The following is a 26328-nucleotide window of genomic DNA, read 5'->3' as shown; positions in this document are numbered from 1 at the left end:
AAAAAATTTTTGGTAAAAAATCAAGAGAGCTGAACTGCGCCCGAAATGTGGTTAAAGCAAAGTGATAGACATTCCCCAAAATGTAATAAATAAAAAATAAAGTTCCGGGTATCAGAATATGGCGACTTCAAGAAATATTTTATAATTTTTTTGCAAAGTTTGGATTTTTTTAAGGGGTAAAAAACCCAAAACATAAACTGTATACCGGTGACGTGTCCTTTTGGCTGTACATTGATCACCATAAAAACGAAGATGGTAAGAAAGCCCGGAAAACGCAACGTCTCTCTGATTCCCCGTCCTGACGTTCCCTCGTACATAGTATGATGTATTAAATGGTACCATTGCTAAGTACAATTTATCCCGCAAAAAATGAAGCCCTCATTCGGCTCTTTGAACGGGAATATAAAACCGTAGTGGCTTTTGGAAGGCGGGGAGTCCATTAATGGATGTAGGAGCAGAGCCCTCCGGAGGTGAAGGGGTTAATGTGTGCTTAGCATGGAGGATGTACAAGGCAGCTGTGACTAGGACGAGCTGAGGTGATGCTGGGACTTGTAGTAGGACTTGTAGCTCCAGCAGGATGATGTGACGGCGGCTCCTCTCACACATTGTCTCGGTCCCCGGCTCTCCGCTCTGCCGCCCCCCCCCCCCGGATGCACGCTGTGACGTCATGACGCGGGGGCCCGGTGGCGGCGTGACGTGCGGCTCCAGTATCAGCAGAGTCGGGGCCGCGGTGCAGCTCACGGTACGTGCCCAGGTCGCTGCTGTGTGTGGTGGTCGCTATGGCGGGGGTGCCCGCTCCTGCTCTCGGCACCGCTGGGGGCGCTGTATGTAGCGGTGTGTGAGTGCGGAGCAGGTGCACTGCGCCCCCTCGCCTGTGTTATTATAATGTGCGACTCTCCATGTGCTCGTCTTCTCCATCTCCTCCCTGTCACCTCTCCCTCCTCTCAGCATCTCCCTCCTCCTCCTCCTCTGATAAGAAAGCTGGCTGATAACTGACAACCCTTTATAATCTGTTGGGCGTTGTGTAAAGTTGGGTGACAACTCCTAGTGGCCGCCATCCAGCTTTTCTAGACTAAATTATAGTTGTAAAGAAATTGTCAACTTTCTATAATTCCTGAGCAGCAGGTGCAACCCACAGAGCTAAGGCGGTGTTCACATCTGGATGAAGAAATCCTGCAGATCTGACTGTATCATGTGATGACTGTCTATGGAAAAAAACCATGGACGCCCGACGAACCTTAAGGCTAAGGCTCCACTGGCTGGAAACGCAGTGTTTTTGGGCATTGCGAAAACGCAGCAGAAAAAACCGCTGCGTTTTCAGTACCAGCATATTGAATGCAATTTTGTCTAATCCTAGACCCACACTGTGGAAAAAAACGCTGTGGAAAAGCTGTGTTTTTCAAAAACGTTCACGTTTTTAAAAAACACAGCATGTCGATTATAGTTGCGGAAACGCTGTTTTTCCCTCCATAGATTTCTACGGAAAGTGTGAAAAACACAGCATGATAAATGTGTTGCGGAAATGCCACAGAAAAGTGTCAAAATCCGCAGATAAAAACTCACTGCTTGGTTGAGGCTAAGGCCCCACAGGCAGGAACCACCGTGCTAAAGCGCTGCGGTAACAAACATAGCGTGAACGCATTGTGGTTCTTCCCGCAGAGCTTTGAACGGAAAGTTCAGAGTTTTTCTCCGTGGACTTTCTGTTACAATTACATCTATGCGAAAGCCGCCGGCATTTCCGTAAATATAATTGGCATGCTGCGATTTTCAAAACCATGGCGGTGTTGGAAATTGCAGCGTGTACGCGCTGCGATTTTTTACTCAAAGTGGGCGTGGGATTCGCATGAATCCCATCCACTTTGCAAGTACTTTAAAGGACCGCGATTTTTCCCGCGGCGTTTCCACAGCACAAAACTGAAAAACGTAATGAAAAATGCATGTACATGCGCGTTTTTTTTTCCGTGACAGAAAATGCAGCGTTTACTCTGCGTTTTTTTTTTACACTGCGTTTCCGCCCAGTGGGGCCTTAGCCTAAAGGGGTTCTCTGGGGAGTATTTACTCACTTGTGGAAAGGTTTTGATGGGTCTGTGGGTTCTGTCCACGTCATGACCCCCGAGTCGTGTGAGACAGTGGGGTGACTCCTCCTCTCCCCAATTACCTGCACAATGGGGGTTGGTTTTACTTTAGTCAACCCCATGGCACAGGTATTTAATTACCTGTTGAGGGGGCAGAGTGACCCAGGGAACCAAAAGTTGCCTCTGATCACATGACGGGTTTGGAATCCACAGATCCATCTAAAGCATCCCACAGGTAAGTGCATAAATATTCCCCGGGTAACCCCCTTATGGTCAAAGAGGATCCGGATCTGCTGCTCTCTGTCATTAGACCATTTTTTCTGTTCACAAATGTGAATGTCGTCTATCCAGGAGCTTTTTTTTTGCATTGATCACTAAATGTTCATCTTGTAGACTAAGGGTGAATTCACACTGAGTAAACGCTAGCTTATTCTGAACGTAAAACACGTTCAGAATAAGCGGCGTCTAAAGCAGCTCCATTCATTTCTATGGGAGCGGGGATACGAGCGCTCCCCATAGAAATGAATGGGCTGCTTCTTTCACTCCGTGCAGTCCCATTGTAGTGAATGGGGAGTGCCGGCGTGTACACTCCGGCATGAGCATAGCTTGCCGTATACGCCGGCACTCCCCATTCACTTCAATGGGACTGCACGGAGTGAAAGAAGCAGCCCATTCATTTCTATGGGGAGCGCTCGTATCCCCGCTCCCATAGAAATGAATGGAGCTGCTTTAGACGCCGCTTATTCTGAACGTGTTTTACGTTCAGAATAAGCTAGCGTTTACTCAGTGTGAATGCACCCTAAGGCCCCACATTATGGAAACGCAATGTTTTTTGTTGCAGATTTTGCTCCGATTTTTTTTGAGCCAAAGTAAAGAGAGGATTGTAAAGAAATGAAAAATACATAGAAAGCTCCGATACGTTTTTCCCTTATGTTAAATCCACTTAAAATAGCGCAACAAAATCTGCAATAAAAAATCGCAGCATTTTCACAACATCAGGCCTCAGTCCTTGAGTGGTCTTACAAATTTCATTGAGCTATAGATACCACTAACTGGACACTGCGGACAAATCTGATTCCGTGTAAGAAAACGCCCCCATTGTCTGCAGTGGTAAATCACACCGTAGTTTACACAAGACAAATTTTCCTGTGTGTGGAATTGAGAGGAGGGAAAAAAAATATTTCTTTTTTCTAATGGTGGTTTTAGTGCTGAAACTGCAGCAGGTGCCCGGAACACCAGTGTGTATAAACTGCCAGCTGCGGCAAAAACCGAAAACTCAGCCTTAGATCTCTGCCACATCAAAATTAGACGATAACCATCCCCATGCGAAGTTCGACTGTGTGAATCTGCCCCTATTATGGTGTGTTCACACAGAGATATGAGCAGGTGGTGACAGGCAGTGACAGCTGAGGCCCGGTTCACATCTGCACATGGCTTTCTGATCGGGGAGTCTGGGGACCCCCTGAACGTAAACCTATACGCATGAAAAAGCGGTTACCTAAGGAAATTGGTGGACCCCATAGACTATAATGGGATCCGTGTGGCTTCTGGGCCATTCTGGAGAGGGGAACGGAGTGGCCCAAACACAGATGTGAACCGGACCTGAACTGTCAGTAAGTCCTGGGGCCCGGGGTCCCTTGTTTCTTGTCTCCTCAGAGGTTCCCCTCTTAATGTGCACCTGCCACTGGCAAAGAGCAGGGAGTAATGTTTAGCTAGAACGTGTGTCATTTCATTTCTGTAACTTGGCCTATACTATGGCACCTTAAACTGTAACCCTATTTCTTGGACCCTGGGCTCATTGCTGTCTCTCTTAGTGGCCCCATGGTTGCATACGGATAAAGGGGAATTGCTATGTAAAGGTTCCTGCGTGTTTTCTCTCCTCTATTTGCTGCTGTTGTTTTGCCGTGTACTTCCTCTTCATATCCTGGATCTTCCCTATGAAGGGGGAGGGGGTCAGCAGTCTGTTTATCTCCTGTCCTTGGCGTGATTTGTGACCCGCTAACCAGGGTGGATTATTGTTGATACAAATTGTTATTTTCTATATAAAATGTATCATTATTCTTTATCAGGTTGTTACACATGAAGAGTCATTCAGTCTCTTCTAAGGCCCAGTTCACATCTGTGTTTGGGGAATCCGCTTGGAGACCCCCGAATGGAAACCTATATGCATTAAAAAGCCGTTACTTGGGAAATCCGCAGACCCTATAGACTGTAATGGAGTCCGTGGGTTTCCTAGGTAAGTGCTTTTTAATGTGTATAGGTTTCCATTCAGGGGGTCCCGTAGCGGACTCCCCTAACCCTGTAAATAATTTATTCTAATTTCTTGTAGTACATTTAATAGAATATTAACTCATTGATCCTGTGTGATGTAACCTCTACTGTATTGTATGACTAAGAAATGGATGTCACCGTTTTTGTATAATTTCTTCCAAAAAATGGAAGAACTCTTTTTAAAAGTATAGACCTAGGGGCACAGCTTGTAAAATGCCATCAATATAACGTCATGTGTGCCGAGTATAAAGGACAGGAATGTATCTTATGCCATCTTATTGTACCACTTTCTGTGGATGTGACACAATTTTTATCGTTTTGCAGTTTTTAATTGTATGCGGCGAATGGTGCATTGTAAGGGTTAGTTCACACGGCGGCAATGAGGCAGATTTTGACAGCAGATTTCGCCTCCATACAATGGAGACTGCTAGCAGAAAAAAGAAGCGACATGACCTTTCTTCAGGCGGATTCTGCCTGAGGAAAGCAATAGAAGTGAATGGGAGGCGCCTGGCGGTTTTTTTTACAGTCCATTCACTTTAGGGGAGGGGAAACCCGCCTGGTGTTTTCTGAAGCAGTTTTTATGAAAAACTGCTCCAAAAATAAGCCAGGAGGTTTTTACGTGTGAACTAGCCCTAAGGAAATTTGGTGTGGAATATTCCACGTGGGAAAAAAAAGCCTCCCATTGATTTCAATGGGTTCTGCTAGCTTTTTTTTTTTTTAATTTTTTTTTTTCTATTGGAATTTATGTAAAGCCACCATTTTTGACTGCAGAAAAAAATAAACTCTGTTTTACAATACAATACAATACAATACACTGCAGCGCTGGAGTCCTGGGTTCAAATCCTGCCTAGGGCAACATGTGCAAGGACTTTGTATGTTCTCCCTGTGTTTATGTGGATTTCCTCCCACACTCCGAAAGACATACTGATAGGGGGGAAAAAAATACCAGCAAAGTGAATGAGATTTTGCATCCTCTCATCTACACATTGTGGGGAAAAAACACTGCGGAAACATTTGCATTTTTAGAAGACATGACTTGTTAATTTATATATATATATATATATTATGTTATTTCTAATACAATATCCAACTTTAGGTAAATTTGCTAGAGATTATGGCAGCTCAGCTGCAAAACTGACTTTAAATACAGCCCCTCATGATAAATCTCTCCCAGTGTGAATGCGGACGAGTAGTAGCACTTATCTCACACGAGCATTTCATTGGTGGAGATTTATGTCTTAGTCTGGAGGAATAGCAGAGCGTCCTGAATTATTCAGCATGTTTAGTAGAAAAAAACGATACCCATGGAACGGCTGCAGACTGAAGACAAATGAGCGCCGTGCCTGCAAACTCTAGCGTACTCTGCTGTCTGCCGGTGAGCCAGTCGGGGATGCAGATGAGACCTGTGTGCCCAAACCAGAGGAGCACTAAAATCACTCAGGAAACTATAGGTCTGGTTCCTTTTTATTCTCTAATGGACAATGTGAATTTGTATGAGCTCCAGGAATGAAACAAGAGACTGTGACATTGTCTCTCCTATCATCTGTGTCCAGCTGACATCTGCTAGGATAGTCTTAGGTTTCACCTGCCAGGTGCCCACTGTACCCTGCACTAGTTTTAGGCATGCTGTGTGTTATAGTCCTGAAGATAGTAAAAACAAATTAAGTTTTTGTATTTTTTTAGCATATGTGTCCGCACTTAAAGCCATTTCTGGGCCCCAACAGTGTTTTTTCTATACTGATGACCTATCCACTCTAGGACCACCACTATACAGTGAGCAGGGCTGCAGCTCTGCACCTATTGAATAGGAGCAGAGCTGTTTCCGGACCCCAGCATAGCAGTCACTTTTGGTGCCTGGAGGGAGCTGGATTAGCTGATCCATGTGGGGTCCAGGTGTCTGATACTATACTGATGGTCTATCCTGAGGCTCAGGCGTCACGTCTGATACGGAAAGGCTGCTGTAACAGCTGATCTGTTCAGGATCTGGGTGTCAGACGTCCCCACAGATCACATATTGATGACCTAGCCTTTAGTAGCCTTTAGTTTTTTAGTAGGTTCATAATACGACCACTGAATGAATTAAACATCTTGTGATCGAATATTACCAAATCATGTCTTGAGAATCTGGTCATCTGGGTGATATATCTGACATAACTAGACATGTCCAGCCAAGAAGAAAAGTAAGGAACGAAGGACTGTACCACCCTTAGTGGCGAGAGCTATGTCAAAAACTGGTGGGACATGCAATTCTTGGCATCATTTTATATATACTTTAAAGAGGATTTTTCTTGTCCTCAGGCACATGCGATTTTATATACCGTTAGAAAGCTGACAGTCCGCTTCATTTCCGTTATGTGCCCCAGGGCTTGTGATATCGGCGCCGTTTGTTTCAGCTCTGATCTCTGCCCACTGTCAGGGGGGTGTTCCTCACAGACCAGCTAGACTGTCAGGAATGCCCCTCCTCACAGTCCTCGTCCATAACCCTGTACTGTCAGAGGGGGCATTCCTTACTGCCCAACAATGACGCTAAGTTGTGAGGAACTATGCCCAAGTACTGTCAGGAGGGGGCGTTCCTCACAGCCCAGCTAGACTGTCAGGATCGCCCTTCTGACAGTGGGCAGAGATCGGTCTTGAAACTAACACCGATATCTCCAGCTCCAGGGCACATAAGGGGAAAGCCGACAGTGCACTGAATTCAGCACACTATATAAAACCGCATGTGCAGGAGGACATGAAAGGTCCTCTTTAAAGGACTCTGCTTAGAGTATGTTCACACAATGGAATTTTCCCACAGATTTTAGCACATATTCTGGTTGCTGTTCATTTGATATCAATAAGTAACAGGTGACTATGAGAGGATTCTGCAGCAGGTTCAATTGGGATAATATTAGCAAGGCTTTATGACATATCACAGGGCAAATTCCCAATAGAAAACCCTGATGTGTAATATCCATCATGTTAACATACACTTAGACATACACTCACCGGCCACTTTATTAGGTACACCATGCTAGTAACGGGTTGGACCCCCTTTTGCCTTCAGAACTGCCTCAATTCTTCGTGGCATAGATTCAACAAGGTGCTGGAAGCATTCCTCAGAGATTTTGGTCCATATTGACATGATGGCATCACACAGTTGCCGCAGATTTGTCGGCTGCACATCCATGATGCGAATCTCCCGTTCCACCACATCCCAAAGATGCTCTATTGGATTGAGATCTGGTGACTGTGGAGGCCATTGGAGTACAGTGAACTCATTGTCATGTTCAAGAAACCAGTCTGAGATGATTCCAGCTTTATGACATGGCGCATTATCCTGCTGAAAGTAGCCATCAGATGTTGGGTACATTGTGGTCATAAAGGGATGGACATGGTCAGCAACAATACTCAGGTAGGCTTTGGCGTTGCAACGATGCTCAATTGGTACCAAGGGGCCCAAAGAGTGCCAAGAAAATATTCCCCACACCATGACACCACCACCACCAGCCTGAACCGATGATACAAGGCAGGATGGATCCATGCTTTCATGTTGTTGACGCCAAATTCTGACTCTACCATCCGAATGTCGCAGCAGAAATCGAGACTCATCAGACCAGGCAACGTTTTTCCAATCTTCAATTGTCCAATTTCGATGAGCTTGTGCAAATTGTAGCCTCAGTTTCCTGTTCTTAGCTGAAAGGAGTGGCACCCGGTGTGGTCTTCTGCCGCTGTAGCCCATCTGCCTCAAAGTTCGACGTACTGTGCGTTCAGAGATGCTCTTCTGGCTACCTTGGTTGTAACAGGTGGCTATTTGAGTCACTGTTGCCTTTCTATCAGCTCGAACCAGTCTGGCCATTCTCCTCTGACCTCTGGCATCAACAACGCATTTCCGCCCACAGAACTGCCGCTCACTGGATGTTTTTTCTTTTTCGGACCATTCTCTGTAAACCCTAGAGATGGTTGTGCGTGAAAATCCCAGTAGATCAGCAGTTTCTGAAATACTCAGACCAGCCCTTCTGGCACCAACAACCATGCCACGTTCAAAGGCACTCAAATCACCTTTCTTCCCCATACTGATGCTCGGTTTGAACTGCAGGAGATTGTCTTGACCATGTCTACATGCCTAAATGCACTGAGTTGCCGCCATGTCATTGGCTGATTAGAAATTAAGTGTTAACGAGCAGTTGGACAGGTGTACCTAATAAAGTGGCCGGTGAGTGTATATGACGTGTATATGCGGAATCCTATCCTACTAATATTATAAATGTGAAAGTTTGCATGTTTGTGTGTTTGTTCCTCAATCACGCAAAAACGGCTGAATGGATTTGAATGAAATTCAGCACACAGGTAAATTGTAACCTCGATTAACACATAGGTTACTTTTTATCCCGGTAAATGACATGGATTCACAACTGTTATGAATTTATGTTCATATACTATATTACACTGCTCTTATCTCAGCTTCTGAGAAAGCCAGGGCTGTTATCTCTCTGTGTAAACACACACTAACCCTCATTGTTCAAGCATTACCATATTATCTGATCTGCTCCAGACACTGCAGACAAACTGACATGGGCAAACACCTTTAATCCAAATTGGCAGTTTCTCAATTTTAAACATGCCAGGAAAAAGAGAATTTAATTTGTCGCAAACAACGAGAGCTATGAAGGAGCCAGAAGTCACAGAGTTCTCTTCAAGCAGAGCTGAGGGGGATCATCGACGCCAACAACACACTCATTATATGGCATTGCAACGCGCTGCTGAGATGCCAGAACATTTACAGGTATAATACGAAGAACAACTTCAGTGCCAGGGCAACTTGAGAGCTGCCGAAACGCTGGATCAGGCGGAACATCAACGCCCACAACACGCTGATTATATAGCGTCCCAGCGAGTTGCTGAGATGCCGCAACAATCACGGGCACAGTGCGAGGAACGAGTTTAGCGGCAGGCCAGCTTGACAGCTATCGAAACGCCGGAGCTGGTGAATCATCAACACCAACAACACGCTCATTATATGGCGTCCCAGCAATCTGCTGAGATACCGGAACAATCACAGGCACGGTGTGAAGAACAAGTTCAGCAGCAGGACAGCTTATGTGCTGCCAAAACGCCGGAACAGGCAAACCATCAACGGCAGAAATTTGCTTAATACGCTCATTATATGACGTCCCACCGAGCTGATGGGATGCTGGAACAATCACGGGCACGGTGCCAGGCCAACTTGAGAGCTGCCGAAACGCCAGAACAGGTGGATCATCAACGCCAACAACACGCTCATTATATGGCATTCCAGCGAGCTGCTGAGATGCCCGAACTATCACAGGCACGGTGCCAGGCCAACTTGAGAGCTGCCGAAATGCCAGATCAGGCGGATCATCAACGCCAACAACACGTTCATTATATGGCGTTCCAGCGAGCTGCTGAGATGCCGGAACTATCACAGGCACAGTGCAAGAAACAAGTTCAGCAGCAGGACAGCTTGAGAGCTGCCAAAACGCCGGAGCACGCAAACTATCGATGGCAGCAACTTGCTAAATTTAGGCGGATCATACACGCCAACAACCCACAGCCGAAGTCGCGGGCAGAGGCTAGTATACCATGAATGTCTGATAGAAGTGAGTCCCAGCTCTGGGACCTGCACCCCTCCCACCTGGTGAGTCAGTGACCACATTCAGGAGGAGAATGAATAGCGCAGTGAATAGTCAGTTCCTATTATTGCTATGAGGCAATCTTAAGACACTTCATTATTCTCAGAAACCCTGTCCAAGACTTGGTAAATATGTTGTGTAATAGAATGGTTTCTATGTTGTGGTATGGCCCCTCACCTCTTCTGACATGTCTCTTAGTAAATACTTGTCACACAAAGAGTAAGCCCTCATATAGCTATGACAACAAAAAACTAGGAAAGTTATAAACGGTAGAATGTGGAGATGGGGGGAAAAAATTCTCCAAGTGGTATAGATGATCTTTCGGTTTAGGTGTTGTGTCACTCATTGCAGCACAGTTCGAATTTTTTCTCTAGCGCCCACCTTTCCTGAGCAACAAGTGCTGTTAATTTTGGAGCAAAAAGCAACAGAGGCCCAGGTCAGGAAATGGAATAAAATACTTTACTCGTGTGCACCCCGCCTATCAGACTGTGCTTAGGGTAAGTTCACACGGGGTTTTTTGGTCAGGATTTTGAGGCCATATCCGTCTCAAAGTCCTGACCAAAAAGACGGCTCCCGGAAAAAAGAAGCGACATGCTCATTCTTTCAGACCGATTTGTCTCGCGACATCTGCCTGAATACACTCCCTCCCGACTAGGCCCATTCGTTTGGGCCTTATCCAGAGAGGAATACACGACTGGATGCCAGTACACTGCATCGGCATCCAGTCGCAGCTACCCCTATTTTGGTCTGGAAACTGAGGTGGCCTCCGTCTCAGGTTCCGGACCAAAAAATCCCGTGTGAACTTACCCTTATAGTTCAATAGGGACTATCCTGGTGACAGGTTCTCGTCACTGTTTTCCTGTTCTTGCACCTCGTCTTATTAGAGTTTGTCGGGACCCTTTTTGTATTTGTGACATTACATGCTGCCTGCTCAAATGGATCCACTAGTGCAGAAGAAGACTTTACAGGGGCTCTCCATTCTGGCAGGTACCCCCTCCCCCTCTGTGTTCCCACCGCAAGCTGCCCAATACAGCATGGTACTAGTAATGTCGGTGTATTATACTGACTGATATGAGCAGTGGATTGTGCTGTTCTTAGGCAGTGATGTCTGCGCCGAGAACATTTGTCATCAAAGTAACATGGAGAACATAACGCGGGCTATTACGTTTATCAGAAGACGTTGTCTTTTTGACTTTTAGTCGTAGATGATGCGTTTTATAAGCCGTAGGAGATAAATAATATATATGTTCCCTCTTTACTACTTTGCTTTCTGTGATTGAAGCTGTCTGTCTGGTAGTGGTGCGTGGGAGGAAACTGCGATGGTTTCTAGAAGGATCACTATGAATGAAAGCTCGATATATATGGGGTATAGATGTGATCGCTACCTATCCCACCATTATATGTACATGGGTTCTGTGTAATTCTGTGTCTATGGAGGGACACGGTCCTGTGTAGTCTGACTTCTTGTATTCTTTGCTACAGACAAAGAATAACATGACTGCAAGATCAAATGACTACGCAGTGTTTGTAGTCTGTAACCATGCCAACACATAGGTCTTCATAGGAGCTGCAGATACAAAAAACACAAAGTGGTAGGAAATTGTTAGTCAAGTCTATTTAAAGGTGCAGTCCACAGACTCAACTCAGGATGAAACTCAGTCTTCTGGGCGCACCCCCTGTGCTCTAAGCACACCCACATCATCAGACTGGACCTGCATCGCTGCCCCCTTCTTGTTTGCTGTTCGCTCCTTCTCCTCTTCTTTCCTTCCTTGTCCTGTTGGCACAAATGAAATCTCGCGCATGCATTGTATGCTCAACCACTCAAGCTTTGGGCCTGAGCGTACAGCGCATGCTCCGTGCGCCATCTTGGATTACTTCTTAGACGAGTGCCTGCACCGTATGCTGACAGGACAAGGAAGCAAAGAAGAGAAGGAGTGAACAGCAAGCAAGAAGGGGGTGATGACGCGGGTGTGCTTGGACTCCCTTTAAACCGCTATGTCTGTAGACTACAGTGCTCTGCAAAAGTTTTAGGCAGGTGTGAACAATGCTGCAGAGTAAGAATGTTTTCAGAAATAAAAGAGTTAATAGTTAATTTTGTTAATTGACAAAAATTAAGTTAATGGGAAAAAAAAGAAATCTAAATCTCATCAATATTTGGTATAACCTTTGCCTTCCATCAGTTCTTCTCAGTACTTGCAGACAGTTTTTGAAGGAAGTCAGCAGGGAGGTTGTTCCCGGCATCTTGGAGAACTAAGCACAGATCTGTGGATGTAGGCTTATCCAATCCTTCTGTCTCCTCATGTAATCCCAGACAGACTGAATGATGTTGAGATCAGGACTCTGTGGGGTCCATATCATCATTTCCAGGACTTCTCCTGCTCCAAAGGGCAAAGGTCACACCAAATATTGATGGGATTTAGATTTATCTTGTGTTCATTCACTTCATTTTGTTAATTGAAAGAAATAGACTATTAACCCTCCTATTTCTGAAAGCATTCTTACTTTGCGGAATTTTTACACGCTTGCCTAAAACTTTTGCACCACACTGTATATTTAGATAAATCTATATGGTTTCCTTTTGGTATCCCTTTGCTCAGCATATGACATGTTAGCAGCTATAATAAAGTATTTAGTCAGCTGTGGTTTTCCTTATAAACATATGCTAACCCCGCCCCCCCTCCAAATATACAGTAGGCAAATGATGAAAGGGCTTTTCCCACAAAGGTAAGTTATCCCCTATCCATTGCAGGTCAGTTGGGTGTGGGGTACGACCGCTCACTCTGATCAGGACAAGGGGGTCTTTCATCCCCATTATGCATCATGCAGTGATCAGGTAGTGCATGTAATGGGAGCACCCAAGATAGCCAAGTGTTGTATTTTAGTTATCTCCGACGCTTTTATGGAAATGAATCCCCAACCTCTGCTCCATTTACAATGAGGAATGAAAATGCCCCCCACCCCCCTTTCTGTTGATCAGCTGGGATCTGTACGGTCGGCCCCCATTATTCTGCAGGTTATCAGCTATATTATGGAGAACTTCAAATGGACAAGCTGCGCATATATTAGACATGGCGCTAGTCTGGCCTGGGTCTCATGACTGGGACTGCCCTGACAGCTGCTGATATACTGTAGTACGGCGCTCTATCTCTTTCTATATGATTTGTCAGCTATGCCTCCAATGCAGATGACTAATACTCTTTACCACATAGCGATTTCCCCTTGGGACACCGAAGAGTCAGAAATTTGTATGAAATAAAACGTCTCAATGTTCCTTTGGAAACAATGAATTCTTGAGATGTTCTGCTTGGGGCATTTCCTTGTGTGCATGTTTAACTCATATGACAAATTTACTGAAGCCTTTAATATCTGAGAAGATTAAAATGATGTCTAAACATTAACCCCCACACCACCGCCAAGTCACTGACCTTCGTCTCGTTTTGCTATTTCTTCTTACCTCTACTTCGGGGTACCCTGAAGGTCCAACATTACACCTGAGACAAAGGTTATGCGACTGGCTAGTCTTATATAAATTAAAGGGGTATTCCCACGTCGCATACTCACCAGTCTTCACTGCTGTAAAATCTTCTTTCTTCCTGGTTTCTTGCGCATTTGGTGTCGGGGTTTCACATGCAACCTGCTGTTTAGCTCCGCCCCAAATTAGTGTGTAGCTCCGCCCACCGTATAGCGTGATCCTATGGGGTGGCTGAAGGGCCTGTGATGTCATCAAAGGTCCTCAAACCACACTATATGCACAATATTGGACTATGAAGTACAGGCAGGAGCAACTCCATTCTGTGTTACATACAGACACTGCCTGTCTCTGCCATAATGAACACAATTGAATTAGCTAACCTGATAACTGGGAGAACAGAAGTCGAGTTCAGAAATGCAAGCAGCTCCTCTCCCCTATCTGAGAGCAGCAAGCTAGGTCACGTGGTGTAGACACAGGAATAGCTAGAAACACAGGCTCGCTCCCTGCACTTAGCCCCTCCTCCCTCCCCCCTGAGAGCAGGCAGCTACATCACTTGACTTTTGAGCAGATAAGTCAGGGCTGTGTCAACAATGAATTGAATAAAGTAAGATAGTGGACAAACAAAGCAGTTTTGCTGAAGCAGTGTATTTAGGAAAAGTCTTACATCCACATTAACCAGCAGTATAGATAGGATCCTTGTGATGGGACAACCCCTTTAAGGAGTGGGTCACTTATTGGGGTGGATTCTGCGTGCAGCTACAGATATAATGGGACATTCAGGTGAGTCGTGTCTGGATAAACATTAAAGGGACACTTTGTTATGAGGTCCAGTAAGGGGGTTATAGTCACCAGTAAATATTAATGGCCTGTCCAATTTAAAACCTTTTAGGGCTACACGAATGCGACTCTAGTGGCCTGCAAAAACCGATCCATATTCTGCAAAAAAATATCTGCAATCACACAAAAAGATTTCTTTGATCCCCTATAAGTGTATGAGGTTTGTCTGGACAGAAATGGGACCTGCTCCATATTTTCAAGGATGGTTTCTACAGCGTGGACACTGATCAGTATAAACTACGGATGTGTCTATAGGGCCATAGAGATGAATAAGACTATATACTGTCCGTAGCTGTAGACAGTATACTCCAAACCACTATGGTTGTTTGCATGGAGACTTATTCTTGCAGATAGAGGAAGAGATTTATGTAGTGATAGACGCCCTCACTTTGGTAAAGCCAACCAGTATGTTTGCTCACGGAGTTATGCCCAATTTCCAAGGCTATGATCACTTAATGAAGATTTATCATGTTCTCTAACACCAGTCGCCGAGATAATGCTGTCGATATCCCTGCATTGTCAAAGGGGCCGGCCTTACAGTGTCATCACAGGGTGGTAAGGGACCCCTCCCTGACAGTACAAAACTATAAGAGTAAGTTCACATGGGGTTTTTGGTCAGGATTTTGAGGCTGTGTCCACCTCAAAATCCTGACCAAAAAGACGGCCCCCATTGAAAGCTGAAAGGCCGTCCCCTTGGACAGTGCAGGGATATCGGTACTAAAGCTAAGAGCACAGATATCTCTGCAACCGGGGAAAATTCACGTGCACTGCCAGCTGTGGTATATAACCGGGCCAATGTTAGAGGACATGAACCGTCCTCTGTAACAGAATCTCGCCTAGATTTTGGGCAGCCTCAGTCTTCTGCCACAGAAAGTGGAAGTTAAAAAATCGGGACTGTGGAACCGGAGTCGTAGTCTAAGTTTGAGGGGGTAAAAAAAGTTTCAAGTTGGATGTTTGGCCTACCAACTCGAAAGCCCGGTGAAAAATTTTCCAATGTGTGAACATAACACAAATGGCAATTTGGCTTGGACTCTGGGCAGGCTTGTATTTGAGAGAGTGGGAACCTCTAGATTAAATTACAATCTGAGCCTATCGCTTTTACCCAACTTTCCCAAAAACCGATAAGTTCACACTAGCCTTCAGGGACTCTGTCCCACTTTCCACTTAAATATGGGGAAGAGAAAAGTCAAGCATTTTTTTTCTCTCCTCCGTTTTCCACATAAGGCTGGATTCACATTTGTGCTTGGTGACCGATCGGGGATTCCGTCCCTCATTTTACAGGACTTTTCTTTTTGCATTTTTCGGGTGGAAACCTGACCGTTATAGTCTATGGGGTCCTCAGGTTTTTGCGCTTTTTAAGCAGACTGGGGTTCTGTTTTTTGGGTCCCCAAGCAGGCTCGAGGAACCGAAACTCAAGCACAAGTGTGAACCTAGCGTAAAACTGGAGGAAACTCGGCAGGCCCGATTATAGTCTATGGGGTCTTTAGACTTTGAATGGAATGGTAGCATGCAGTGATAGAGGACACAGGACTCGCGTTCTTACAATCTACGCTGGTCCCAGTGAATAAGTAATGAGTGCTAATGATCGGACAGACCCATAAAATGTAATACGCCCCTGTAACTGTATACCATGCCTAGTTTACCCCATGTACCCATTCATTAAATATGTAAAACCAGCCCAATAAATTTCATTAAAGGAGAGCATCAGCCATTCTACACATTGCAATGAGCAGATGTAGCATCCCTGAAGGCGTGCGTCTATTTCCGTAGCGGCAATAAACCGCTCACATCAAACTCCCGCAGCCTCTTCTGCATTGCAGCCTGTGGCCATCTCTCCCCCCTGCCCAGATTTCACCCTGTAAATCTGCAAACTTTTCTCCTTCCTAAGAAATAAAGCAGCCGCTCCTACCCTTCCTTCTAGGTTGTATTCTCATTGAGATGCTGAGATTCCCCTGCAGTAGGTGGAAACACATCCTACTTACAATGCGGAGATAAGAGAGGAATCCTTGGCGGCATCACAGTGACACATCATATCCGTGTTGTGCCAGTGTCTCCTCACTAGTTTCCCTGTCTGGTGACCCCCCTCTAGCTCGATGCCTTCTCTCTTTCTGCATAGTAACTCCCACCCTCATCATTCCCCTCCTCACGTGTGTCACAGGGCTGTATCTGGGATTTTGCCAAAGCTATGCATGCAGATAAGCGTCTGTTACAGAACAACCTCTCTATTGTGATGGAGAAATAGAAGCAGTGCACGTCCCGGATTTCATTCACTACCATCCGACATCAGGTCCTGGTACTGGAGGAGCCATGCCTCTCGGAAGACAAGTCATGAATATTTTATTGATTTCTATTGATTTGCTTGACACTGTACCTAGTTGGGAGCATTGTTAGGGGGGGTTGCCGTATCGCGGAGATCCCCTCTTGACGGATTTTCATGTTTTCTTCTCTTCACAGATGCAGTTTATGTTACTCTTCAGCCGTCAGGGGAAGCTGCGGCTCCAGAAGTGGTATGTGCCACTGTCTGACAAGGAGAAGAAGAAGATTACCAGGGAGTTGGTTCAGACAGTATTGGCAAGAAAACCGAAAATGTGCAGCTTCCTGGAATGGAGAGACCTGAAGATTGTCTACAAAAGGTGGATCCCACTCCCCTCTCCTCCCTCCTTATCCCTGACATTAACCCCTTGGATCCAGTGTGCACTAGGCCTGTAGGACGTGTTAATTAACCGTCAGCCTCCTATAGGCCCCCTTGTCTTATTATCTGTGCAATATTGTGCCTTTAATCCCATTCATCCATGTACGTGTGCATTGCTTATGTGGGTTGTATTATGTAGCTTGCTGGGAAATCTCGCTCGGCAGTAGACGAAACCCCCTAAGGCTTCCCATGAATAGAGGATATTGACTGACGGACTTTAGAAGTTCAGATGTTGCCTTTCATTTAGTTTGTTAGCGGGATTGTTTTTATCTATTGAATTCATTTGGTGCTAAAGACGTACATTGATATGCCAGGAATTCAGCTGATCTGAGCTGATACATGTGTCGTAAGAGAGGGCTTAGATGTGACCAATCCAAATCTATCCTACTGGCCCCGAAGGTGTAGGGTGAGAATCACAACTGCGTGTTTTGCTGCAAATCAGCAAAGCTTTGCTATAAATGTTTTCAGCAGTATGTTCATTACAAGTAAAACATGTTAAAGGGGTTTTCTATTATACTGATCACATATTCACAGGATAGGTCATTAGTATCCAATCGGTGGGAGTCTGACATCCAGGCCCCACACCGATCAGCTGCTCTGGCTCCCTCCTGACACCAGAAGCTACTGCACAGAATGTGTCTGGAAGCCGCTGTACTCCTATCCAAGTACTACGTGCAGGTATAACGGAGGCGCCCAGGTACTGCAGTTCTCTGCCTATTATGTGAATAAGAGCTGCTTCCAGGCCCGTCCAGTGCAGCAGCTTCCTGCATCAGAAAGCAGCCGGCTAAGCAGATCACTGCAGGTGGATAGGTCATGGCATTAACAGACAACCTGTGACCAGACAACTCCTAAAAGGACTCTGGTGGAGCCATCCTACATATACACAGTGCTGGGTAAGGGGTGTGAAACTGACCTTTAGGTGTCTGATCTAATTAGAGCGAAAACAAAGTTCGAATCAATGTGCAAATGAGGCTGCATGTGTCCAGTGGGCGGTCCCGATCAACACTCCGCAATAATTCCCGCCCCTCTGCTTTTTGTAGATTGATAACCCCTTTTGCTGTCTGTCATTCTATGCCGTTCTGAAATCTCGAAAAACGCTTGGTGTGATCGTAGGACGTTGTATGCTTAGTACTTTACTTCTTGTGGGCTGCAGACTTGGTTACGTACTGGATATATACTGCATACATTGCACTGCGCAGCATCTGGGTACTTGATGAGATCGGGACCACCCACTGGACAACTTGTAGCCTCAATTGCGCATTGAACCCCCTCCACGTTGATAATAAAGGTTTGTTTGGTAATGGGTCTTATAACCCTTACCTGGCTCCCATACACCCTTTAAAGAGGTTGTCTAGGTATATTGCGCTGCAGATGTGAGCATGGAGAGATATCACCGAACCGGTTAGGACACAGGAAACCGTACAATGCCCAGTGAGTTTCGTGCATGGGTCCTGTTCTAAGCAATGGGAACTATGGAGGATACTTGTGTATCATCGTGTGCAGTTACACGTAGATGTATATCATGTAACGCTGTGATTTCAGTGGGATTGGCCCACCATTTCACATGCTCAATCTTGGGGGTAGAGAAGGGTCAAGCTTGACAGATTTCATCATGCCCCTGGCTCCTCATTAAGAACATATGCATATTAAAGGGGGAGATCGGGGGACATACAGGAGGCCTGAGAAGCTTTCATCGAACAGATATCTAGGGTATATGGCCAGCCTTAAAAAAATATTCTCACTCGCTAGCTATAAAACTCTATAGTCGTAGGTTTAAAGGGGTTGTCCCATCACAAGGATCCTATCTATACTGTTTGTTAATGTGAATGTAAGACTTTTCCTAAATACACTGCTTCAGCAAAACTGCTTTGTTTGGCCGCTATATTACTTTATTAATTTTTTTCGGACACATCCCTTGACTTATCTGCTCATAAGTCAAGTGATGTATCTGCTGCTCTGAGGGGGGAGGGAGGAGGGGCTAAGTGCACGGGAGCGAGCCTGGAGGGGGGGGTAGTTTACCCTTTGAGGGGAAGGGGCTGCCAATGCAGACCGGCATCCGCTGTAATAGAGAGGCGGATGCCGAGGAGGGTTAAACGCTGGCACAGATGCCTGCAACATTGCTATGCTGCTGCCCTGCATGAAGCCAGCAGCGGCAGGAGCGATGCTGCTATTCCGGAGGGCGGAGGAGCGGAACGACAGCATCGCTTCTGCCGATGCTGGCTTCATGCAGGGCAGAAGCATAGCGATGTTGCAGGCATCTGTGCCGGCGTTTGTGCATCTGTGCCGGCGTCTAACTCTCCCCGGCATCCGCCTCTCTATTACAGCGGATGCCGGTCTGTATTCACATATGCACGCTCATAGACCAGTCTAGCCTTCACAATGCGAATACAGACCCGACATCCGCTGTAATAGAGAGAGGCGGATGCCGGGTCTGTATTTGCATTGTGAAGCCTAGACTGGTCTATGAGCGCGCACGCAGGGCCAGCGGCATCTCGCCGCTTGGCTTTGCATATGTGACCCCGCCCACCAATGACGCATCAAAGCCGGAAGACAGAAGATTTTTCAATAACGAAGACTGGTGAGTATGCGACGTGGGAATACCCCTTTAAGGCTGGGACCCCATGTTACAAAAATGCAGCTGAAACGCTGCAGCAAAAACCACTGCATTTTACAATACCTGCAAAATGGATGAGATTCTGGCTAATCCCATCCACATATTGTAGAAAAATCAGCAGCCGAAAAGCCGCGTCTTCAAACGTGCATATGTTTTTGAAAATCGCAGCTTGTGAATTATCTGCGGAAACGCTGGCATTTTCCGTATAGGTATAATAAAGGCAGAAGGTTCGCGAGGAAAAACTGCAAAATCTCATTGAGAAATGCTTCAGAAAAAAAACGCAATGTGTTTCCGACGTTTTTTTTTTTTTCTGCGTTTCACAATGTGGGGACTTAACCTAAAGCAGTTTTCCACCCAATGGGACCGAGTCACTAAGAATATGGGCTACTATTTTGGTGAAAAAAATTGCAAACCTGCAGTTTTTGACATTTTAACACCACTTGCAACTACAATAGTCACAGGTGGTGTTTTTTCAAGGCTCTTGAAAAGTGGAAAGACCCACCGCTGGTCCAAAGGGACACCAGAACAGATACCTGGTATACTTTTTATACAATGTAAGTCAATGTACAACATATCTGAGACTGTGCCTATACAGTGGCATACGTCAGGGGTCAGCTGAAAGGGAAGAAAATGAGATGAGTCCCAATGGAGCTCACACTTTATATACTGTGACAAAATCTCACTCCTCTGCCGCCAGCCCCTAAGAGCCGCTCATAGCCGTATAACACTATAGGTTTAGCACATTAAATAATCCAAGCGTCCGCTTAGAGGTGAAGTCGCAGACCTTGTCACTTCCATAGTAGTTTTAACAGGATGATTTTTTGCTGTGAAAGCTGGCAGTCTAAAAATACATTACACGGCCTTCTCGGGTCACTGAAATTCTTAGCATCTGTCCCTGAATCTCTGAACATAATGCATAGCCCACACAGTAGTCCTCGGTTTATTAAAGAAATAGTTTTACCGGCGTCTTCTGCCGAATATACACGCCTTTATTTAACAGGATTTTCTTCATTCTAGTACTGGGATGCTGAATATACATCATAGTAATGTAAGAGCAGAACGTAGCAGGAGGGAATGTATCTCCATTAAAGGGATTTTCTGACCCAGTGTGTTTTTTTTTTTTTTTTTTGTTTTTTTTTATACTGATGACCTATCAGGGCTGTGGAGTCAGAGTTTGGGCCAATTTTGGGTGGAGTCAGAGTCAGTTGTAAAGTTATTATTCCATAACTAATTAGATGTTTCATATTTACTTCCATAGGAATCAATCACTGGCTGTTTGGCCATGGCTGTCAGCCGTTTATGAAGTAGTCTAAGGGTAGGTTCACACGGGGTATTTTGGCCGTATCCGCCTCAAAATCCTGACCAAAAAGACAGCTTCCATTGAAAAAGAAGCGACATGCTCATGTCACGAGGCGAATCCGCCTGAAGACGCTCCCTTCTCCCGACTAGGTCCATTCATTTGGGCCTAATCCAGCAGCTACCCGTATTTTGGTCCGGAACCTGAGGTGGCCTCCGTCTCAGGTTCCGGACCAAAAAACCCTGTGTGAGCTTACACTGTGCACAGGATTGGTCCTCTGTATCTGATCAATAGGGGTCCAACATCCAGACTCCACATCGATAAGCTGACCGGCCACATCCAAATGCAGAAAGCTGCTGCACTGGACGGAGTTGCAAACTGTCTGCTCATGTTCATAAAACTCTTCCTTTTACAGTATCTGCAAAGTGGATGGGATTCTGACTAATCTCATCCACACATTGCAGAAAAAATTGCAGCGGAAAAGCTGCGATTTAAAGAAACATTGCTATTTTTGAAAATCGCAGCATGTCAATTATACCTGCAGAAACGCTGGCATTTTTCATGTAGGTGTAATAGGGACAGAAAGTCTGCAGAGGAAAACGTTCTGTGAAAAACACTGCAGAAAAAAAAGCAATGCCACAGTTTAGGGATTCTCTACGTGGGGCCTTAAAGGGGCTCTATCATTGGGAAAAGTTATTTTTAGATAAGCACATCCTTGCATAGCCTTTAGGGCCCCTTCACACGGCGTAAGCACGCCGCTCATTTAGACCTGTACACGCGAGCGCTTCAAAACACATCCCATTCACTTCAATGGGAGCGCATGTAAAGCCGGCTTCACGTGCGCTCCCATTGAAGTGAAAGGGATGTGTTTTGAAGCGCTCGCGTGTACGGCTCTAAATGAGCGGCGCGCTTACGCCATGTGAAGGGGTCCTTAGAAATGCTATCCACACCTACCTTTAGTATGTAAATTGCCTCAGTAGATTTTGATTAAGTCTGCTTTTATTCATATGCTAATGAGCTATGTGTATGCACAGCAGAGACAAGTCCTCAGCACAGCAGCCTCTGCTATACATACACACAGAGCAGACAGTGCACACAGACACTTCTGGTGCACGGTCTAAGCTCATTAGCATATTAATAAAACCAGACTTAATCAAAATCTACTGAGGCAATTTACATACTAAAGGTAGGTATGAAATAGCCTTTCTAAAAGCTATGCGAGGATGTGCTTATCTATAAATGACATTTCCCAATGATAGAGCCCCTTTAAACCTAATGCCGGGGGCCCCACATGGCGGAAACGCTGTGGAAAAAATTGCGGCGTTTTACAGTCAGAGCAAAGTGGATGGGATTCTATGGAACTTTGAGGTAAAAACCGCACTGCAGACATGCCGCGATTTCCAAAACCAGCAAAGTTTTGGCAATTGCAACATTTCAAGTATACCTACAGGAAGGCTGGCAGTTTCCCCATAGGTATAATTGAAACTCAAAGTCCACAGAGTAAACTTCTGTGAACTTTCTGTCTAAAGTGCTGTGAGAAGAACTGCAATTAATTGCCTCGGCGGTTTTTCCTGCAGAGCTTTATTGCTGCGAGATGCCATGTGGGGCCTTAGCCTGAAGGAGTTTTCCTAGTAACAGCACCTATACCCTCTCTGCAGGATAGGGAATTACTGGTACCGAGCGTCTCCTCTGTGATGGGGTGATGGGGTGTGCATACATGACCTTCTAGGACTGTCGCATCACTGCAATCTTCTTCAGTGGATGGAATGACGGCCGTGTACGCACATTATTGCTCCAGTCACGCAAGCGACACAGTGACTCCATTTCTCGTGAACGCTGGAGGTCCCACAGGTCGTACACCTAGCGATCAGACACTGAGTTATATGGGAACGTATATATTATGTTAGGAGCAGAAGTGACAGAACATGACACATTGCCGTGAACATTGATTTTGGGGTCGAAAGACAATTCCAATGAATAAATGTTACATTATGGGCGGTTTTCATAAGTGGGTAAATGTGTGATCGCTGAGCGTCCTGTGTTCCCTGAATGAAGCAACAACCACAAGGGTACTACTGGGCTATTCAATGTCTATGGGATTGATGAAGATAGACGAGAGATGTACTTGGCTTTCTTTGTTAGGGCTCACTCACACGGCAGGAGGGGGACGGATTTTGGCTCCGAATCTACCTCAGAATCCGCCCCCTCACAATAGAGGTCTATGTAGACCACGAGCGTTCTTTTTTCCACTAGCGGTTTGTTCCCGCTCACGGAAAAAAGAAGCGAGCTCCCCTTTCATCAGGCGGATTCTGCGACTAAATCAGCCGCAGCGGCAGCCTCACGACTGCACCCTCCGGACTAGGCCCATTCATCTGGGCCTACTCTGGAAGGGGAAGCCACGACTGTCGGAAGTCGCGGCAGGCGCATTTTAGTCCTATTTTGACGGGGGCCTTAGTTCCATAGAGACTGAGTCGTTATTCACACAACACAGTCTCGGCCATTAAACCCTGTCCATGTGTGTCAGATTTACTGGGCTGAACACTGTGCAGTAGGACAGACCCCCATTTATGTATGATGTTAGTCCCTGCCTATCCCAAAAAACTGTACTGCAATTGGTATAAGACAGTATTTCACTATAATGCTTGGTGTCTGTCTCACCACACCCTGTTCAGACCGGTAAATCCAGCACACATACTGTCTGAGTTTTTTGGTGCGGTCTCAGTCATGTGAATAACGCCTAAATAGAGCAGCAGTGTGCACATACAACCATCGCAGAGTGCGAACAGGGAACACAGGACCCCCATTCTCCTGACTGGTGCGGATCCCAAAGGTGAACCCATAGTAATCAGACACATAAAGTGCATGGGGGGAGGGGGGGTTGAGGACCTCTAATTCCCCCATGGCAGATGTCAGGGAGATTTCAACATGTCTGATCCTTCATCTGAGGTGTCTGGTAGTGGTTTATTCTCTTCTAAGTTTGAAGGGCCACAGTTGCACTGACAATTCTCTTCATATGGTCACTAGACACAGAAGTGATAAAGTTGCAGCTACTAGTCACTGACTACTGCCAGGACTACAGGACTCTAGTGCAATTCCATCCTTTGTGAATTGTTTACTGTACATTATATCCATCTTTTTTACATTAAATACATTTATATTCACGCTTTTATATTACATACACTATATCTCATTTTTTATAAATCTATTTATATTCTATACATTATATCCACTCTTTTTATATTATATAGATGTATATTCACTTTTATATAAACTTTACCATCTTTTCTATTATATCCTATTAATATTATAAATGTGAAAGTTTGTGGGTTTGTGAGTTTGGATGTTCGGATGTTTGTTCCTCAATCACGCAAAGCCTGCTCGACCGATTTGGCTGAAATTTTCCACAAACATAGTCACTACACCCGATTGCGCAATAGGCTACTTTTCGTCACAATAGCACACATACGTTTGTGCCAGGACCCCCACAAAACCCAAACTCACACCACCATCTCTGCAATCTCACACACTTTGGACCATAGCAAGCCCCAAAATTCATATTGCCCTCTGCAGCCTCGCCCCTAACCCCACACAATCACATATACATATACTTTACCACTTTGCCCCTCACCTTACCGATACTCCAGGAGGCTCTCTTTAACCCTCCGGAGCAGCCATGTTTGCCGACCCCCACCGCTCTGACAATCCGCGACACCGCCCACCCATGTCAATACCCCTAGGCGGTCTAATAAATGCAAAAAAAAAGTTTAAAAAAAGTAAAAAAAATATATAAAAACAAATAAAAAGGATTAAAAATTCAAATCACCCCCCTATCCCTAGAACACATATAAAAGTAGTTAAAAACTGTGAAACACATACATGTTAGGTATCCCCGCGTCCAAAATCGCCCGCTCTACAAAGGTATACAAATATTTTTCCTGTTCGGTAAACACTGTAGCGGGAAAAATGGTCAAAAGTGCCAAACCGCCGTTTTTTCACTGTTTTGATTCTAATAAAAATTTGAATAAAAAGTGATCAAAGCAATAACATTTCCCGAAAATGGTAGAACTACAAAGTACACCCGGCCCCTCAAAAAAAGGCGCCCTATACAACCCCGTACACGGACGTATAAAAAAGTTACGCCTGTCGGAATATGGCGACTTTTCAAAAAAAAAAAAAATTTTAACACAGTTTTGGATTTTTTTTTAACGGGTCAAAATGTAAATAAAACCATATAAATTTGGTATCCCCGGAATCATAACGAAACACAGAATACAGGGGACATGTCATTTTGGTTGCACAGTGAACGCCGTAAAACCAAAGCCCGTAAGAATGTTGCAGAAATGCATTTTTTCTTCAAATCCACCCCATTCTGAATTTTTTCCCTGCTTCCCAGTACATTATATAGACTAAATAATGGAAGCATCATGAAGAAAAATTTGTCCCGCAAAAATTAAGACCTCATATGGTTCTGGGAGCGGAGAAATAAAAAAGTTATGGGGTTTAAAAAGAGAGGAGTCAAGAATGAAAAACGAAAATCAAAAAATGCCATCGGCGGGAAAGGGTTAACTTCAAATACTTCTGTCCCAAAGTCACTATGTAAAGTTTCTCACAACACCGTATATATAGCAGCTGAAATACAAAGTAACTTCAACACAAAAGTCTCACGTATTCTCTGAATTACAGAAAAAAACAAGATACAAAGTTACATTTCATATCCCATACCTTATACACAGTACGAAAACCTTACCCACACCTGTATATACCCACTTCTACAATCACCGCAGACAAAGTCGCGGGTACCAGCTAGTATAGTATATTATGTCCCCTCTTTTATACTATATTAGGCTCTGCTCACGACTTCATCTGTGTGTTGTTGGCGTCAATGATCCGCCTATATTCAGCAAATTGCTGCCGTCGATGGTTTGCCTGCTCTGGCATTTCGGCAGCTGTCAAGCTGGCCTGCAGCTAAACTTGTTCCTTGCGCCATGCCTGTGATTGTTTCCGCATCTCAGCAACATGGTGGGACTAGAGATGAGCGAACACTATTCGAAACAGTCGTTTCGAATAGCACGCTCCCATAGAAATGAATGGACGTAGCCACTTCCATTCATTTCTATGGGAGCGTGCTATTCGAAACGGCTGTTTCGAATAGTGTTCGCTCATCTTTAGCTGGGACGCCATATAATGAATGTGTTTTTGGCAGCTCCTCTTGAGGAGAAGTCTGTGACTTCTGGCTACCTTCATAGCTCTCGTTGTTTTATAATTTTGCGACAAATTAGATTTTCTTTTTCCCAGGCATGTTTGTCAGCAGGCTGCCTGGAGCAGATCTTATAATATGCAAATGCATGTACACAATGGTGCTAGCTTTCGGTTTACACACAGAGATAATAGACATGACTTTATCAGGACGTGAGATAAGCTGCTGTGTAATATAGTATGT

At 45.1% G+C, this 26328-nt stretch overlaps 1 protein-coding gene across 4 annotated transcripts in view; it reads left to right on the top strand.

The window, feature by feature from the left end:
• The first annotated feature begins 631 nt into the window (after window positions 1-631).
• Window positions 632-26328, top strand: part of AP1S2 (adaptor related protein complex 1 subunit sigma 2) — an 80375-nt gene continuing 54678 nt past the window's right edge. For 3 of the 4 annotated variants that reach the window (XM_075263691.1, XM_075263693.1, XM_075263694.1), the window contains exons 1-2: window positions 632-742; window positions 16740-16918. In XM_075263691.1, the coding sequence (XP_075119792.1) occupies window positions 668-742; window positions 16740-16918 (254 nt within the window). In that variant the 5' untranslated portion in view covers window positions 632-667. Of the gene's footprint in view, window positions 743-16293; window positions 16611-16739; window positions 16919-26328 lie in introns of those variants that run through there. The other variant, XM_075263695.1, reaches the window with a different exon arrangement.

The sequence above is a fragment of the Leptodactylus fuscus genome, chromosome 2 (assembly GCF_031893055.1).
Source record: "Leptodactylus fuscus isolate aLepFus1 chromosome 2, aLepFus1.hap2, whole genome shotgun sequence".
NCBI classification, from domain to species: Eukaryota; Metazoa; Chordata; class Amphibia; order Anura; family Leptodactylidae; genus Leptodactylus; species Leptodactylus fuscus.
This window is presented reverse-complemented; position numbering and strand designations above follow the sequence as displayed.